We start from the raw sequence: 17,705 nt of genomic DNA, 5'->3' as shown, positions 1-17,705 counted from the left end.
TTTGTGTATGTAAAGAATGCTGATATGATATTTTAAACAAAACACGTCAACTGCTGCCAATAAAATGGAGAATAAGCTACACCGTAGGGTTCATATGTTTGTAAATGATGACCTCATGAACCTCAGCGCACGTCACTGCAGGAGAGCCACTTAAAAACATGGATTTGTCACGACAGGTGATTTCCCTGCACCAAGCCAGCTCTGCAGAGAAACTCAGGGCTCTCATTGATTGAACGTTGCGGTGAAATGTATTTCCCATGTACGGTGATCCCTCGCTAGAACGCCATTTACTTTTCACGGTTTCGCTACTTCACGGATTTGCATGGTGCATTGTGTTCTGCATTCTGATCGGCTAAAAAGTCACTCCGCTTCTTCTCTACCTGTGCGTCAATAACGTTGCAGTTTAATATGTACACGTACGTAAAACAGCTTGCCAGATTTACATGACGTACGTGCAAATTCTCTCGCAATTTCGAGTTTCTTTAAAACCCATAATGTTGACAAAACGCTGCTACGCTAACAAAAGATGCTATCTATCGCAGATAAAGTTAAACTTCTGGACATGCTAAGGGAAGCTAAAAGCTATGCGGCTTTAGGTCGGCATTACAGAATTAATGAATCTTCCGTTCGCTCCATAAAGAAGGAAAAAAAAAACATAAGGACGACAGCAGCAATGTATAATAGAGTATTTAATTGTATAATAATTGTAAAATAAAGGTTTCTACTTCACGGATTTTGCCTATCACGGGTTGTTTTTGGAACGTAACCCCCGCGAAAAACAAGGGTACACTGTACTTTATATATTTTTTGCGGTGTATCTTATTTTGAAGGCGTGTTTAAGCGGTACCATAGCGACCAGAGAGGATGTTCCTCTTGCTATGTCGTTGCAGGAAGCTGCTAATAAAGTTACAAACAAGTACGCTTCCACCCCTGTTAGCATAACAACCCTCCTTACATCTAGTTTCTGCAGATCAACTCTTCCATTTTCACAACAAGCCACCGTAACTTAGAAAACCACCCAAAAAACTGGCAGTTCTATCGGGAAACTCCCGCCAGGTCATCGGAACTGAAGAAGCCTTTCGGATGAAACGTCCTCAAGGACAAGACAAGAAGATTTCGACAAGAATTCACCACGAGCAGGAAGACTGAGAAGCTCCGCAGACGTACACGTTGGATTCACGTTTATTGTGTTTACGAAATTTTTGTCTTGGTCGTATCATTTTATTTCGTTGCGTTTATCGGTCCGTGAAAATATCGTCCGACGTTAAAGCGGTCCGTGGTGCGAAAAAGGGTGGGGAATCGCTCGTAGCAACGTGCGACCGTTCAGTCGTCCGCACGATTCTTCTGACTTCGGGAGGAAACCGGAGGAATCCGCTCAGATGTAGAACCAGGGACCTTCTTGCCGAGAAGCAAGATCGGGACTATCGAGCTGTCTATTTATAAACAGCGACGCCAGACGATGTTATGCAACCCCGATGACAAACGTGTCAGAGTAAAAACCAGCGGCCGCCGATGACAAAATTCACAAGTGATCGAGAAAACACCGAGGTCAAGTCGGGGTAAACTTCCCTTCCTTCCCGTGAAAGCAAAAAAACCATCGTGTTGTGACTCACTTCCATTTGCCGCTTAACTCCGAGTTCCATCGTGTTCTGGGGAACCTAGGGGAGCGTCTTGACTCACGTTTTGCGATAAACAGTTGGGCGTGATCTGCGTTGCGATCTCCAGAGCTCCCCGGGCAGCAACCCTTTGCAAGGAGACACATAAACCGGTATTTTGACAGTTTTTTTTTTTTTTTTGGGGGCCACCATCCTTCACAAGTGAGACATGATTTTCACAGTAGTAGTCATTTTCCTTTCCAGATGTTTTCCCTGAGTGACCAAACTCATCACAGTATGAAGCGTCTCCAACTGAAAAAGCGGTAACTTGAAACGTGGAAAAAGACAAAAAAAAAAAAATAGAAAACAAACCCAACCGCAGCTAACCAAACAACATAGATGATGTGAGAAACTGATAGAATGCCTAAAAATAAAACGGGCAGAAAGCTGAAGGAGAAAGGATAATGAGATCTGGGAAGTTTTAAGGTTTTTTTTTGGTAATTGGACCAAACCAACTTACACAGATTATCATCTAGACCGGAAATAGCATTAAAACAGAATGACCGTCCATCCGTCCTCCTGTCGGTCTCACGTTTACGCTAGGATCCGTTGGCCAATCCAAAAACCCAAACTCACACACCGATGGCCATCTGAAGCAACTTGAGGTTCAGGGTGTCGCTCCGACACTCGTGGACGCCGCTCGGACAGGCCGGGTATTGAACCGCAAACCCTCCGATCGCAGAGATGGCATCGCCCAGGGAGGTCAAACGTTCGGCCCGCGGGCCGATATCGGCACCGCGGGGGGGTCCGATCCGGCCCGTGGAATAAATCTACAATTTGAAAAAATAAATAAAAACTCTATTTTGAAATACAAATGCAGTTCCTCTATTGTCTGCTAGGGTTGCGCTGTTTTAGTCAGTTAGCAACATGGCGCAACTCGTGACTCACAACTTACTGCAGATGGCAGCAATGCGGCTTCCGGGTTTGGAAATAGCATTTTGTCTTATTGTTAGAAATTTACCTGCTGAAATTTACCCTCATCAGCAAAATGTTGTCAAAAAAAGAGGAAAGTGTCGATGGAGTGAAGGGTTTTCCAAGAAAAATGGACCACTTTGTTGAGTTTAATAAGAAAGCTGCATGCTTGGTGTGGCTGCGGCAAGTTTCGGTGCCTCGATGAGGCTGGACACGGCGAAAAATACAACAAAATGCACAGAGAAGTGAGAAGACAGAACTGAGGCGTAGTGTTGTTGAAATTACACTTACTTTTCTTTATGAATCTCAGGTTGTTCCTCATGTATTTTTTTCATGGAACGGTTCATTACATAGAAAGATTTTTATCATTAACCTGTTGTCCTTTACGCTAAAGAAAAGGAAACATTTGGACTCAGTGTTACAGTGATCCCTCGCTAGAACGCCGTTTACTTTTCACGGTTTCGCTACTTCACGGATTTGCATGGTGCATTGTGTTCTGCATTCTGATTGGCTAAAAAGTCACTCCGCTTCTTCTCTACCTGTGCGTCAATAACGTTGCAGTTTAATATGTACACGTACGTAAAACAGCTTGCCAGATTTACATGACGTTCGTGCAAATTCTCTCGCAATTTCGAGTTTCTCTAAAACCCATAATGTTGACAAAAGGCTGCTACGCTAACAAAATATGCTATCTATCGCAGATAAAGTTAAACTTCTGGACATGCTAAGGGAAGCTAAAAGCTATGCGGCTGTAGGTCGGCATTACGGAATGAATGAATCTTCCGTTCGTTCCATAAAGAAGGAAGAAAAAAACATAAGGACGGCAGCAGCGATAAGTTTTAATAAGGATGCAAAAAGGTTTGCGACTGTTTGCAATTTTTTGCATAATCATTTTTAATTTTCTCCCGTTTAATCCAATGACTCGGGTCGCGGTGGGCGGAGCTAATCTCCGCAATTTGAAGCCTTCTGTTCACATTGATGATTAAAATTACTATTTGACAGTACAATACAGAAGTTATTTGTTGAAAAAAACGTTTCTAAAGTACAGTACTTTTATTTGTGAAACAAATGATTGAGCCTGTAAAATGGTTTGTTCTTTCTTTTCAATGTATAATAGAGTATTTAATTGTATAATGATTGTAAAAAAAAAAAAAAATTAAGGTGTCTACTTTACGGATTTTGCCTATCACGGGTTCTTTTTGGAACGTAACCCCCGCGAAAAACAAGGATATAATGTACTTTATATTTTTTTTGCGGTGTATCTTATTTTGAAGGCGTGTTTAAGCGTTACCATAGCGACCAGAGTACTTCTAGGTTATGATTTTATTGGTCCGGCCTCTTGGCATCGGATAAATAAAAAGAAGATGCCATGCATTTACAGTCAAAAAGCTAAAAATGAGTTGTGAAATATTTCTAAAATAAAAAGGAGGCAGGATGATTGAATACTTCACAAATATCACAGGAAACTAACGTTGTAAAATGTTTTACAGCGCGTGGAAACGGAGCACCTGGTGACGGCAGCTTTATAGAAAGACAAACTCCTCTGTGACGACATTCTCACGGTATACACGCAGATGTTTGGTTTTACCGCGCACTTATGCAATAAAACCCGCGCACGCCGTCTCCCGACGCCATCGGTGGCTTCTAAGTATGTTTAACTTTAACATCCCGTGATTCAACGGAGCCTTCCAGTCAGCATCGGACTTTCCCGGCCCTGGCATCGCCTAAGTGGGTTTTTTGTTTTCGGAATCTGCCAACCGCCCGCCGAGACGAGCCGCAGCTCGCCTCCCAAGGAGGTGTCGCCGTTGGTCTTTTAAGGGTCGGCTGCAAACGGAGAGCTAGCGCCGCCGCCGCCGCCGCTAGCTGTAAACACAAGTCACATGGTGATGTAGTGAGCGGGAGCAGACGGAGAGCGCTTGTGCTCCCGCCGTCCGTCAACACCGACGTTCTCGCAGCCTTTTACAGTCATTTCTGTTTGCTCCCAGCTGAAGGTTGCGCTCGGAACAAAGATTTGTCACCGTGGATATTTAGCATCACGACTATTGTTATTAATAGAGGGATAGATCGATCTGTTTCATCCTTGTGCGGTCTTGGCTTCCCGCGCAAGGGAAATAAAGCGGATTTTCAACCCAAAATCTCTAATGTCTTGATTTTTCATTTTAAAGTCTTTTCGTGTTCCTCCTGATTTGAGAAAGTCTGAGGAACTGAAGGAAAAGAAAGCGATGACCCCAATTTCTTTATAGAAGTGGCAACTGTAATGGCAAGAGAAGCCAGAGGTACTAAAAATTTTGGATTTCAATTGTGTTTTAAATGTAAAATTGGATAAAACTCCTTATGATTATGGAGCCCATTAGCAGGAAATCCAGGGCAGCAAAACATATGTTGGAAGAAAGCGATTTTAACTGATTTTGTGCGATCTTATCGTTGTCGACCTCAACCCTTCACGTGTCGTGCGGTGACTCTTTATCCTCGTCCCGCTCGCTTCCTGCCTTTTTATGTTTATTTATTTTATTCTTGTTATTTCCATTGTCACTCGGTTTATGTTGGTTGTCTATTTTCACACTTATGTCTTTTTTTTCCCTCCCATTTCCTGCCATCTATGGGTTTGTTTTTTTTGCTTTTTTTCTAAATGTCTCTCTATTTGTATTTATATTTCTATTTATTAACACATATAAACGTTACGCTGCTGTGACAAAAGTATTTCCCCAATGGGGATCAATAAAGTTTATCTTATTCTCACTCTTGCTGTCTTTTTTTCCTCTATTCTGTTTATTCTTATCCTCGTTGTTGTTGTTTCACTCTGCCATCTATTTATTTGTGGATGTCTTTTGCTATCTTTTAATGGTCTAAATTATTTATACTCTTATTTATTGATACTGTCATTTTTGCACTGCGGTGACAAAAGAATTTCCCCCATGAGGGGAAAAGTATATTTTATCTTAGATGGAAATATACAGGACTGTCTCAGAAAATAAGAATATTGTGATCAAGCTCTTTATCTTCTGTAATGCAATTAAAAAAAAACAAAAAATACTTGATACTGATCATGATATTTTGAGATAGGATTTTTGAGTTTTCTTAAGATATAAGCCATAATCAGCAATATTAAAATAATAAAGGGCTTGCAATATTTCAGTTGATTTGTAATGAATCCAGAATGTATGACATTTTTGGTTTTTTTTTTAATTGCATTAAAGAAGACAAAGAAATTTATCACAATATTCCAACAGTCCTGTGTTTTCTATTGGTGGGGTCACTTTGGGTAAAGTCATCAATTTGAAAACGTTAAGTTTTTCTTTCTTCTGCCCTTAAACCCTGACACCACACGAGGGATAGAAAAGAATAAATTGCCCTTTATTGTGATGATACCGAATGTGCCAGATCGCAGAGTTTCTGCGTTCGGTGCAAACAGCGAGCTACACTAATATATACAAGATGAAATCCGACAAGACGGCACGGAGCGAAAAGACTCTCAAAAGAAGAACGTGCAAACAACGCAAAAACCATAAACAGTTCGGATAAAATGAAGAATTAAAAAAATGCAAACAGTGTCGCGCGAGTGGGTCACATGATGAATCTATTTCCTTCCTAATCCTGTTTGAACGCTAAATAGCAACCTTGTATTTTCTCCAAAGTTGTCTCCCCATTTTTATTTATTTTATGACCATTAAAGCGAGCGTCTTTTCAGCTTTTTTCAACCCGTCCGGTCGAGGCAGAAGGCCGCCAACATTGAGCTGGGATGTTTTATATTCATAAGAAAAAAAAAGGGATTCCTCTATAATACTACAGTTGTACTAAGAAGCTTATTTAACTTTAACTTATTAGGATTGCGGGTCTGTCGTTTTATTAACCCTCTCAGGCTCAAATTAAGTTGTGGCGTAATTAGCTAAGTAGCATTTAGCTGTCGCAAATCTGCAACATCTGCCTGGAGAGGGTTAAAATATTAAATATTGAAATAAAATAAAAAAACAAATAAAATAAAAACTAGATGCCTCTGGACCGTGAACATTTAAACAAAGTGGACGTTTTTTTTGCTTTTTTTTTTTTTAACCCCTTTTTTAAAACTGTTGGCCCATTTTCATCCTTTATCGAAGATGACAGCGGAGAGTGGAAAAAGGGGAGTAAAAAACAAAAAACAAAAACAAAAACACAGCTCAAGTTCCAATTGAAATCGACATTTGTAAAGCGACTCAAAAATATAAGGGGGAAAAATAAGAATTAAAGGAGAGAAAAGAAGATAGTTGTATATATGATACATATATGAAGAAAAAAATCAGAGAGTATAAAGTTATTAGGTTTTTATGAGGAAAATGTATCAATAGGATTATTATGTCATTTTTCCCCTTTCGTCTTATTATAATGACTCCAGAACCCTTTGGATTGTGAATGTGAAAAAAATCAAAGTGGAAGTTTTTTTTTTTTTCCAAACCATTCTCCATTTCCATCTTTTATCCAAGACCACAGCGGGAAAAAAAAAAGCAGCTCAAGTTCAAAACTGGAAACCAGCGTTTGTAAAGTGATTCCCCAAATATAAAGGGGAATGCACATACACACACACACACATATTTCATACACAGTCTACATGGCCAAAAGTATTGGCTCACCTTCCTTGACTTGCATATGAAGTTAAGAAACATCCCATTCCTGATCCATTGGCTTCAATATGATGTGAGTCCACCTTTTGCAGCTACAACACCTTCTCCTCTTCTGTCAAGGCCGTCCACAAGGTTCAGGAGTGTGTTGATGGCAACTTCTGATCTTCCAGAGGTCACACACTGATGTTGGACCAGAAGGCCTGGCTCTTAGTCTCTGCTCTCATTCGTCCCAAAGATGTTCTATGGGGTTTGAGGTCAGGACTCAGTGCAGGACAGTCAAGTTCATCCACAGCAGATTCTGTCCTCCATGTCTTTATGGAGCTTGTTTTGTGCACTGGTGGACAGTCATGTTGGAGAAGGAAGAGTCCAGCTCCAAACTGGTCCCACAAAGTTGGAAGTATGGAATTGTCCAAAATGTCTTGGTCTGCTGACGCTTTCAGAGTTCCTTTTACTGGAACTAAGGGGCCAAAAACAAGCCCACACCATAATCCCCTCCACCAAGCTTCTCACTTGGCACAATGCAGTCAGACAAGTACTGCTCTCCTGGTAGACCGCCAAACCGGGCCATCGGTCACTCCAGAGAAGGCGTCTCCACCGCTCTGGAGTCCAGTGTCGGCGTGCTTCACACCACCGCATCCCAGGCTTTACATTGCACTCTATGAAGCTCTCTGCGCACTCTCCTGCACCTCCTCTGAAGGCCACATCAGGTTTGGAGGTCTGTAGCCATCGACTCTGCAGAAAGTTGGCTCCGTCCGTTTACGTCTCCTACCACTTCGTGGCCGAGTTGTGGTCGTTCCCGAACGCTTCCATGTTCTTCTTATCCATCTGAAAGTCGACTGTGGAATATTTTGAATATTCCTATCACCGTTCCACAAGGAATTCACTGAGCTCCTGACAGACACCCATTCTTTCACAAATGTCTGCATGCCGAGCGGCTTGGTTTGATACACCTGTGGCCATGGAAGTGATTGGAACACCTGGTTCCCATTATTTGGATGGCTGAGTGAATACTTTTGGCCATATAGTGTGTATATAGTAAGTTTTAGGAGTTGAATAAATCAGATTTTTCTTTCTTTCTCTGGCTCTGCAACCTGTTGGACCGTGAATGTTAAAACAAAGCGGGAGTTTCTGTTTTTTGTTTTTCTTTTTCAAACCTTTTTACCGTTTCCATTCTTTATGTAAGATGACAGATGGGGAGGGAGTGAAAAAAAATAATACGGCAATAATTTCCAGCTGGAAATCAATGTTTGTAAAGTGATTCAACAAAAATAAAGGGGAAAAAAATAATATAAAGAATTACATGTGGGGAAAAGAAAAAGAAATACATGTCTACATTATACTTTTATGAAGAAAGAAATGTATTAATATGATTATTATGATGTCATTTTTTTCTTTTGTCTCATTATAATGGCTCTGATACCCTTCGGATTGTGAATGTCAAATCAAAGTGTAGTTGTTTTTTTGTTTTTTTTTAAACCGTTTAATCCTTTATCTAAGACAACAAATAAATAAAGCTGCTCAAGTTCTAGCTGGAAATCAATGTTTGTAAAGTGACTCCCCTAAAATAAAGGGGAAAAAATAATTATTTCAATTTCAGGACGTTAAAGACAAGGAAAAAGGAAGACGAAATCAACGTATATATTATACATATATGGAAAAAATTATGGAACATATAACTATTAAGTTTTATGAGTAAAAATGTACCAATGTCATTATAATGATATGATTTTTTTCTTTTGTCTTATTATAATGGCTCTGGAATGTTAAAAAAAGTGGAAATTGTTTTTTTTTTTTTTTTTTTTTTTTCATTTTTAAACTGTTTGCCCATTTTAATCATTTCACATGAAAAAGGGGAGCGGAAAAAAGCAGCTCAAGTTCCAACTGGAAAGCAATGTTTAGAAAGTGATTCCCCAAAAACTAAAGGGGGGGGGGGGGTAGAAAAAAAAAAACTTTTTCATGATATTCTAATATTTTGAGATAGGATTTTTGAGATTTCTTAAGATGTAAGCCATAATCAGCAATATTAGAATAATAAATGCTTGCAATATTTCAGTTGATTTGTAATGAATCCAGAATGTATGACATTTATGTTTTTGTAATTGCATTACAGAAGATAAAGAACTTTATCACAATATTATACAATAATATACAGGAGACAATCCTGTATATATTTTTTTATATTTCCATCTAAGATAAAATATACTTTCCCCCTCATGGGGGAAATTCTTTTGTCACTGCAGTGCAACAATGACAGTATCAATAAATAGGAGTATAAATATAAATAATTTAGACAATGAAAAGATAGCAAAAAACATCCAAAAATAAATAGATGGCACGGTGAAACAACGACGAGGATAAGGATAAACAGAATGGAGGAAAAAAAAGACAGCAAGAGTGAGAATAAGATAAACTTGAATGATCCCCATTGGGGAAATACTTAAGTCACAGCAGCGTAACGGTTATACGTGTCAATGAATAGAAATATAAATACAAAATAGAGAGACAATTTTAAAAAAAGCTAAAAAAAAAACCAGATAAATAAATAGATGGCAGAGAGAACAATATTCCAATTTTCTAAGACAGTCCTGTATAACATCATATGCCGTGTTCACTCATTTTAAATTTCAAAAGTGTTGTGTGGCTCCCGGTGTTTTCTTTACTGCGGGGAAACGGCTCCAAATGGCTCGACCCCTGAGGGCCTATATATACTGCTCAAAAAAATAAAGGGAACACTTGAACAACACAATGTAACTCCAAGTCAATCACACTTGTGTGAAATCATAGTGTCCACTCAGGAAGCAACACACATTCATTTTGACTTGTTTTAAGGACATTACATCAAAGTTGGATCAGCCTGGAGTTTGTTTTTACACTTTAATTTGGAGTGTGATTCCCAATCCAGACCTCCATGGGTTGATACAATTGATTTCCATGGATCATTTTTGTGTGATTTTGTTGTCAGCACATTCAACTGTGTAAAGAGCAAAGTATTTCATAAGAATATTTCATTCATTTAGATCTAAGATGTGTTTTTTAAGTGTTCCCTTTATTTTTTGAGCAGTGTATATATGTGTGTGTGTGTGTGTGTGTGTGTGTGTGTGTGTGTGTGTGTGTGTGTGTGTGTGTGTGTGTGTGTGTGTGTGTGTGTGTGTGAGATCACATCTGTGAAGGTTTATCGTCCACAACTTATGCTGTCTCGCGTCCCAGAAGCTGCAGATGTTTGTTTGCATGGGAAACACAAATCACTCAAACTGGGAAAATAAAGTGTATTGTTTCAGTTTTTGAGCGGAATAAAGAAGTTTGACTGTCTAGTAAAGACATCTATCTCGCTGGAAATATGACTCAAGTGTGTGTGTGTGTGTGAGACAAGATCTGTGAAAGTTTATCGTCCACAAGTTATGTTGCAGAAGCTGCAGGTGTTTGTTTGCATGGGAAACACAAATCACTCAAAATGGGAAAATAAAGTGTATTGTTTCAGTTTTTGAGCGGAATAAAGAAGTATGACTGTCTAGTAAAGACATCTATCTCGCTGGAAATATGACTCAAGTGTGTGTGTGTGTGTCGTGGATTTAGACGGACCGGAAACGCGCAGTCCCCACGCTGCGCCCCCGCGGGTGGTGCGTTCACGGTCCCCCCCTTTTCCCAACATCTGGATTCCAAGGAATCCGTGGGAGGAGCCCGGAGCCCAAAACCACCCGGTACTTTTCCCCGGGACCCCCTCGCATTTCCACGCCGCGGACGCAGCGCTCGGACCGCGGCGGGGCGATGAAGACCTCCAACTCGACGCACCGGCAGGAGGACGTCGCGCTTCCCTCGGCCATGTTCGTCGGGGGCGCCGCGGGGAACCTGGTCGCCATCGCGGTGCTGTCGCTGTCCAGGCAGCGGCGGAAAACGTCGGCTTTCTACACGCTGGTCACCGGCCTGGCCGTCACCGACCTGCTCGGTACCTGCCTGGCGAGCCCGCCCACCATCGCCAACTACCTGGACGCGGAGGTGCTGCGGACGCGCCGCCTGTGCGAGTTCCACTCCTTCGCGCTGCTCTTCTTCGGCCTGGCCGGGCTGGGCATCATCTGCGCCATGGCCGCCGAGCGCTACCTGGCCATCTGCTGCCCGTACGCGTACCGCCGCTGGCGGGTGGACCGCCGCTCCGCGCAGGGGCTCCTGCTGCTCATCTACGGCACCCACGCCGTCTTCTGCGCCCTGCCCGCCATGGGCGTGATGCGCAGCGAGCTGCAGCCGTCCAGCACCTGGTGCTTCATCGACTGGAGGACGTTGGAACTGGCGGCGGCCGCCGTTTATGTGGCGCTTTACGGAGCCGCCAGCGTGCTGCTCATCCTGGGAACCATCGCGCTCAACCTGGCGGTGTGCGGGGCGCTGCTGCTCATGCGGGGGCGCGGACACGGAGGGAGACCGGCGACCCGAGCCAGCGTGCGGGAGCGCTGGAGGGCGCTGTCCTCCGCGGCGGAGACGCAGATGATCGCCGTGCTGGTCACCACCTCTGCGGTCGTGCTGACGTGCTCCGTTCCTCTGGTGGTGGGTTCGCACATGCACGCCAACACGCACATACACACGCACACACACACCGTCTAGTTTGTGGCTCGACATGGTAGTGTTGCAAGGTAGGGAAAGTCTGAATTTTTGGGTTTATAGGCAATTAAAGGCACTGAATATTGAATGAGATACACACACACGCGCACACACACACACGCACACACACACACATGCACGCACAAACACATCTGAGTGTGCAGCCTCTAGTTTGTGGCTCGAAGTGATAGTGTTGCACGGTAGTGAAAGTCAGAATTTTTGGTTTTAAAGGGAAATACGTTGCACTGGATTTGGAATCAAATAAACAAGACACACACACACACATGCACGTACACACACACACAAACACAAACAAACATACACATACACACTCACACACCTGAGTCAGCAGCTGCTAGTTCGTAAGTCAAAGTGATTGAGATGTTCTTACCGTAGTGAAAGTCAGATTATTTGGATTTTAAAGGCAATTAAAAAGCACAGAATTTTCAAAATAAACAAACACACACACACACACACACACACACACACACACACACACACACACAAACACACACGCCTGAGTCAGCAGCTGCTAGGATCTGGCTCGATGTGTTTACAAGGTAGTGAAAGTGAAACTTTTTGGATTTTAAAGACAATTAAAAAGCACTGAATTATACTGGGGATAAAATAGATAAGACACACACACACACACACATGCACACACACTTGAGTATGCAGCTGCTACCTCTTGGCTTGAAGTTGTTCTATATAATCTTTCTCCGCTTGATGCGCTTTAAAAATGCAGAGAAGGCATTTAAAAGCAACAACATTTAGGACTTAAAGGTTGGCTTCATGTCATAATCCTCCCCAATACAAATGATTGGTTGACATCAATATTAATCAATAAATAGCAGGCATTAGCTTCCATGTGCTTGTTTGAATTAATTTTGTAATTTTTTTTGTGTCACCTATTTATTTGTAATTCCACCCCCTTTATATGTGAGTGTATGGAATTGTTTAAAGTGTTAAAATGTTGTCCAGAATTGGACACATTGATTTTTATTCAATTTAACATTGTTTTATGATTTTTCTGTTTTTTTTTCATTTTTTTTGTTGTTATTTATATATTATTATGATGATTATTAATGATTATTAATTATTTTAGATTATATTATCTCATTTGATCTTTCCATTACTATTTTTCCCTCTTTTATTTTGGGGGAATCACTTAGAATATGTTGATTTCCAGCTGAAATTTAAGCTGCTTTTTTTCCCCCCAATTTCCACTCATTTTAGGATTGAAATGGGCCAACGGTTTAAAAAAGAAAATAAAAATCCACTTTGAGTTCACATACACGGTTCCAGAGGGTTCCAGATCCACTATAATAATAAAAAAAAAACATAATATAATAGTCACATAATAATCATATCGATACATTTCACTCATAGAAGTTATACTTTATTTTTTTCTTCATTTATGTATAAGAATAAGAATACCTTTATTTATCCCGAAGGAAACTGTTGTGCCAGAGTTTCAAGTAAAACAACAATAATAATTTATAGTAGGAAATTGTATAAACAGTAAAAAAAAAAAAAAAAGGGGGGGGGGTGGAATAAGAAATACAAATAAAACTATAAAGTATCAAAGTCAAGGCTATCAAGTGTTTTAAGGTCTTCAGTGCAAAGATTTGAAGATTCCCTGCAGCTGCAGGAAGAGGAATTAAAAAGTCTGATAGCCTCAGGTAGGAAAGACATATATACATGTATTTGTTCTGCATTTCCTTCAGTTTATTCTTAAAATTATAATTTTTTCCCTTTCATTTTTGTTGTTTTACAAACATTGAGTTCCAGCTGGAACTTATTTCTGTATTATTTTTTCACTCCCCTTTTTCCCACCCACTGCTGTCATCTTAGATACAGGATGAAAATGGGTAATTTAAGAGCAAAAAAAAAAAAAAAATACTTCCACATTGTTTCAACATTTTGAGTTCATAGAAAAAAAAAAAAATCTAATAAATAAATAAAATATCATAATGATCATATGAATACATTTTCACTCTTAACTCCCTCTTTTCTGTTTTTTCTTCAAGGTCCGCATCTTTGCTAACCTGTTTAAGAAAAACAACTCCGACGCCGACCTGGCGGCCATCAGGTTCGCATCCGTCAACCCCATCCTGGACCCGTGGATCTACATCCTCCTCAGGAGGTCACTTTTCAAACATCTGCTCCGTCTCCGGGGTCGCAGGACTCGCGACCGGCCGCCTCCGGCGCCGCAACGGACTCTGTTTTACACCGGAATGGTGAAGGGCGGCGACGTGTTCGACCAGCTGATGTGCCCCGGCGGCGTGATGGGTCAACTCCCGGCCACCGGCGGCTTCGCCCAGTTCCGCCCGGAGAGCCTCCGCTAGGCGAGGAAACGGACTCTTTTCGGAGCCGACGCCTGCAGGGGGGGGAACCTCAAAAACCCTCGACGGGATTATTTATTCAAGTCTTGGACGCCGGTGACGGGGAGGGAGAGAGATACTGGACTTTTATTAAAGCAATACTGAATTTTTTTTTTTTTTTTTTAAGTGCCTTTCAGTCCAATTCCATCCTGTGATGTTTTCATTTATTTTGTATTTAAAATGGATTTATATTTGATATCACACTCGTGAGGTTTGATAATAAATTGTGAGAAAAAAGCCAAATTGTGCCAGAGAAAGCCTTTAATGAAGTAAAGGGATTTTCAATTTAAAAAAAAAAAAAAAAAAAAAAATCAATTTTTTAACAATTTCAATTCTGCAAAAGAGATTGTTTTTTTTTTATCTGTCATTTTTTTTACTTTTTTTTTCATGTGTCCAAGACTCCCATGGAGTTTGACAATCGTCTGTTAAGTACATTAAATACATTCTTTGCCTTCTACACCTCTTGACACTTTTCTCCAACCTGCTTGCACACGATTCTTCACGTCTTCTCCACTTCAAACCTCCGTCCGTCCATTCCAAAATCCTCCTCCTTATATAACGACATCATTTGTTGACAAATATCTCCATCGGCAACCAAAAACATCGGAAGAACTTAGATCGTTGACGACCCAAGACGTCTGAATTGCGTTCGACATGGATGAGTACGGTTGGTTGAAATTCCCCTCAGCCAGGCTACATTTTCCCGAATGGTGTGAAGACGAGATACTGCAAGATCTTTGCCAGAAATCCCGACCATGAAATACAAAGCTCGTCATTCTGCGTTCGGCAAACTCCTGCCGTTCATTCGGCGAGTCTCCCTCTATCTCACGGACCGTTGCAGACACCCTGCGCCAAACCGACAAGAAACAAGTTGGACTTTCTCTTGGAACAACTTCACCTTTGCAAGGCAGCGGATCCTTCGTTATCTGCGGTCAGCTGCGATATATCGGAAAGCGTCCGACGGCGTGTGACAAAGTCCAATGCAGCGAAAGACCGCGGAGAGCTTGCGACGATATAAAAACGGTATCGACCAACTCGCAAACTTTCATCCAGTTGTGGCTCAACTTTGTCGCAGGAGGCTAGAAGAGTCTCTGGGGACTTTGTTGGATAGGTTGACCCAACGATTCAGGTACAAACCACAGAAAGCCTCCTTGTGTATCCATACAAAGATGCTAAAGATACCACATTAGAAATGTCACCGTTCAAGGCAGAAAGAGGCCGCACATGACTGTGCACGGTAGGTGAACGCATGCCGAGGGGTGATCTTTCCGACTACACGTTCCCCAATGTTTGCCTTCAGTTACAAGTCAGGAAAAGCCAAGCGGGGCATACCGAAAAAAGAATAGCATTCGGCAAATTGTGCTCCTATTCTTCCGCAAAAAGAGCTGAGCTAATGACACTAGCGTGAACTTGAAATGCCGCCTCCCGGAAAACATATTTACTCAAGATTCTACAGAGGGTAGTTGGGATGTTGCATGATTTTGGCTCCCTCTGGTGACGGACACTTCATGAACTGGGCAAAAGTGTAACTTGTTTTTGTCCGCCTTGTTAGAGGCTCGTAAAGTTACAACCCAACATTTTTATCTTGAAGAGCGAAGCTCTCGTAACTGTTTCTGTTATGAACAGGAAATGCTGCAGCAGATGGAGGTGCAAAGCAATCTGGTGCAGAAGGGGAAGACAAGCTCCCCTTTCACACGGAATTGTTGACTGTGCCAAACGCTGATCTGCCCGTCATCCAGAAATGGGTTGGTCCACGAGGAAAATACTTGTGAGAAAGGACACATCTGGACTTTCCAGACTCTAAAAGATCTTGTTCACAAGCCCTCTTTGCTCAACCTGCACCCCGAGATCATCAGGTGGGCAAAAGGACTGACATCAGGAGACACCCATGGTTACATCGTTCCCTGTAAGGCCCATTGGATAGTGGATTTTGCCGAACTCTCACTTTGTGAAGGCAAAAGGTATTGCTTGTGGCTGGTGGATGTGTTCAGTAGGGCATTCCAACAAGATGAAGCAGATGATGATGACCTACTAGCTTTAAGAAATGCCTGAACACTTAGAAGTCAATCACAAGCGAGTGTTGTAAAGAAGCAGGTCAAATATGGGTCCGAGTGTCGCCCCTAGTTTTATCCGTCAAACATACATACACAAGCGAAACGTGACGCAAGACCGGATGGAGACATTATCAAATTGTGCTTGTCAGGCCAACAAATGGTGACAGGACCCTTCGGGAGCTCAGGAGGTCTCAGGCTACCCTCGAGGTCTATGGACGTAGAGTCTAGGTGTGGGTCAGCCACTGTAAGAAGGTACCAGAATCCTATGACGACTCGGGTACCAGCCGTAGACCCAACAGTCAGCACGACGTGCCAAAACATAAGTGATAAACAAGGTAAAACCAGTTAGACAAGTGTAGATATTGTTCGATGCCCAAATGGCTTCTATCAAATTCTTGGATGCAGTTCTTAAATTGTACTATACAGAGAACTGCTTGTGGTGTATTCTTGACTTCAATAAACTTGCATGCCAGAGATTTGTGTCCGATGTGAACCTATCCATGTTCACGGTACAAGATAATGTTCTTAACTAAACACGAGTAAAGAACATTATCTCTCAAGGTAACAAAGCAGGTCTAGCAACAGTTTTGATGACGTCCCTCAAGTCCAAATAATTTACGACATCGGATAATCACTTGATGCTCTCAAACATCGCGATATGACAAAAGGGGGAACGTTTCATGATACACCTCTTTATTCCAAGGCTGTGGAGATGGTCAGTTTTAGCAAACTCTGTTGCCAAGAACATCCAGATGTTAGCTTTTACTTGTGTTGATAAACTAGGAACGCTTGCGAAAAGTACAACTAGATAGTACACATTCCTGTGTTTGTATAAAGAGTTGTTAAGTCTTAATTATGTCAATAACGTTTAGCTAGTTAGCATTTGTTAAGCTTCAAATCTCCATCCGATCAACTTGTTTGGCTCCTGATCTCAATCATCTGAGCACAAAAGCAACTCTTAGGTATTCCCAATTGGAGTTTTAATTCCTCAAAGCACACACATTTGTACAAGAAAGTGCATCCGGTTTGTCAGCGCAAAGATTGGGAAGTACCGAGATAGAAATATTAGAAAATATTCAGCCCTCTGCAAATGATGATCCAAGATTCAAACAGTGGAAGGACGTCAAGTATCTTAATGAGCGGGCGAAAATGTGTAATAACGCCCACAACGTTTTGGTTTGAGCTTTACTTTACGTTCCTGCTTTTGTGCAGGTGTCACAGAACTCGCTAATCTGCATTAGAGAACCAGAAACTTGGCTGAGAAGCAGGACTGCTCTGAAGGAAAACCTTTTGCTTGGATGCTCATGTCTAACTAAGACAAAAGAGGACTAAAGTTGGGTTCGGTCAAAGCATATTAGCAGCATGACACATCTAAACAATTCAATCAATAAGTGTTTTGAAAATGAGGCTGTCAGACAGGTTATGAAGTATTTCAACCGTCTTCAGATCGTGGATCCGACTCTTCAGAAATGTATCAGTGTTTTGGTCATGTGACATTTGGTCTCCGCCTCCTGCTGC

At 41.6% G+C, this 17,705-nt stretch overlaps 2 protein-coding genes across 2 annotated transcripts in view; one reads left to right on the top strand and one right to left on the bottom strand.

Annotated features, from left to right (window-relative positions):
* slc35e1 (solute carrier family 35 member E1) overlaps nt 1-17,705 on the bottom strand; it is a 44,412-nt gene that overhangs the window by 15,252 nt on the left and 11,455 nt on the right. The gene's annotated exons all lie outside the window — the stretch shown is intronic.
* LOC147226099 (prostaglandin E2 receptor EP4 subtype-like) lies at nt 10,908-14,097 on the top strand. Its single transcript, XM_086161232.1, has 2 exons — nt 10,908-11,695; nt 13,780-14,097. The coding sequence occupies exons 1-2, from the start codon at nt 10,928-10,930 to the stop codon at nt 14,095-14,097; spliced, it is 1,086 nt and encodes a 361-aa protein (XP_086017358.1). The 5' UTR covers nt 10,908-10,927.

The sequence above is a fragment of the Fistularia commersonii genome, chromosome 16 (assembly GCF_037954325.1).
Source record: "Fistularia commersonii isolate RoL2024-O1a breed Wild chromosome 16, RoL_Fcom_v1.0, whole genome shotgun sequence".
NCBI classification, from domain to species: Eukaryota; Metazoa; Chordata; class Actinopteri; order Syngnathiformes; family Fistulariidae; genus Fistularia; species Fistularia commersonii.
The sequence above is the reverse complement of the archived record's forward strand: the minus strand, read 5'-3'. Positions and strand labels throughout refer to the sequence as shown.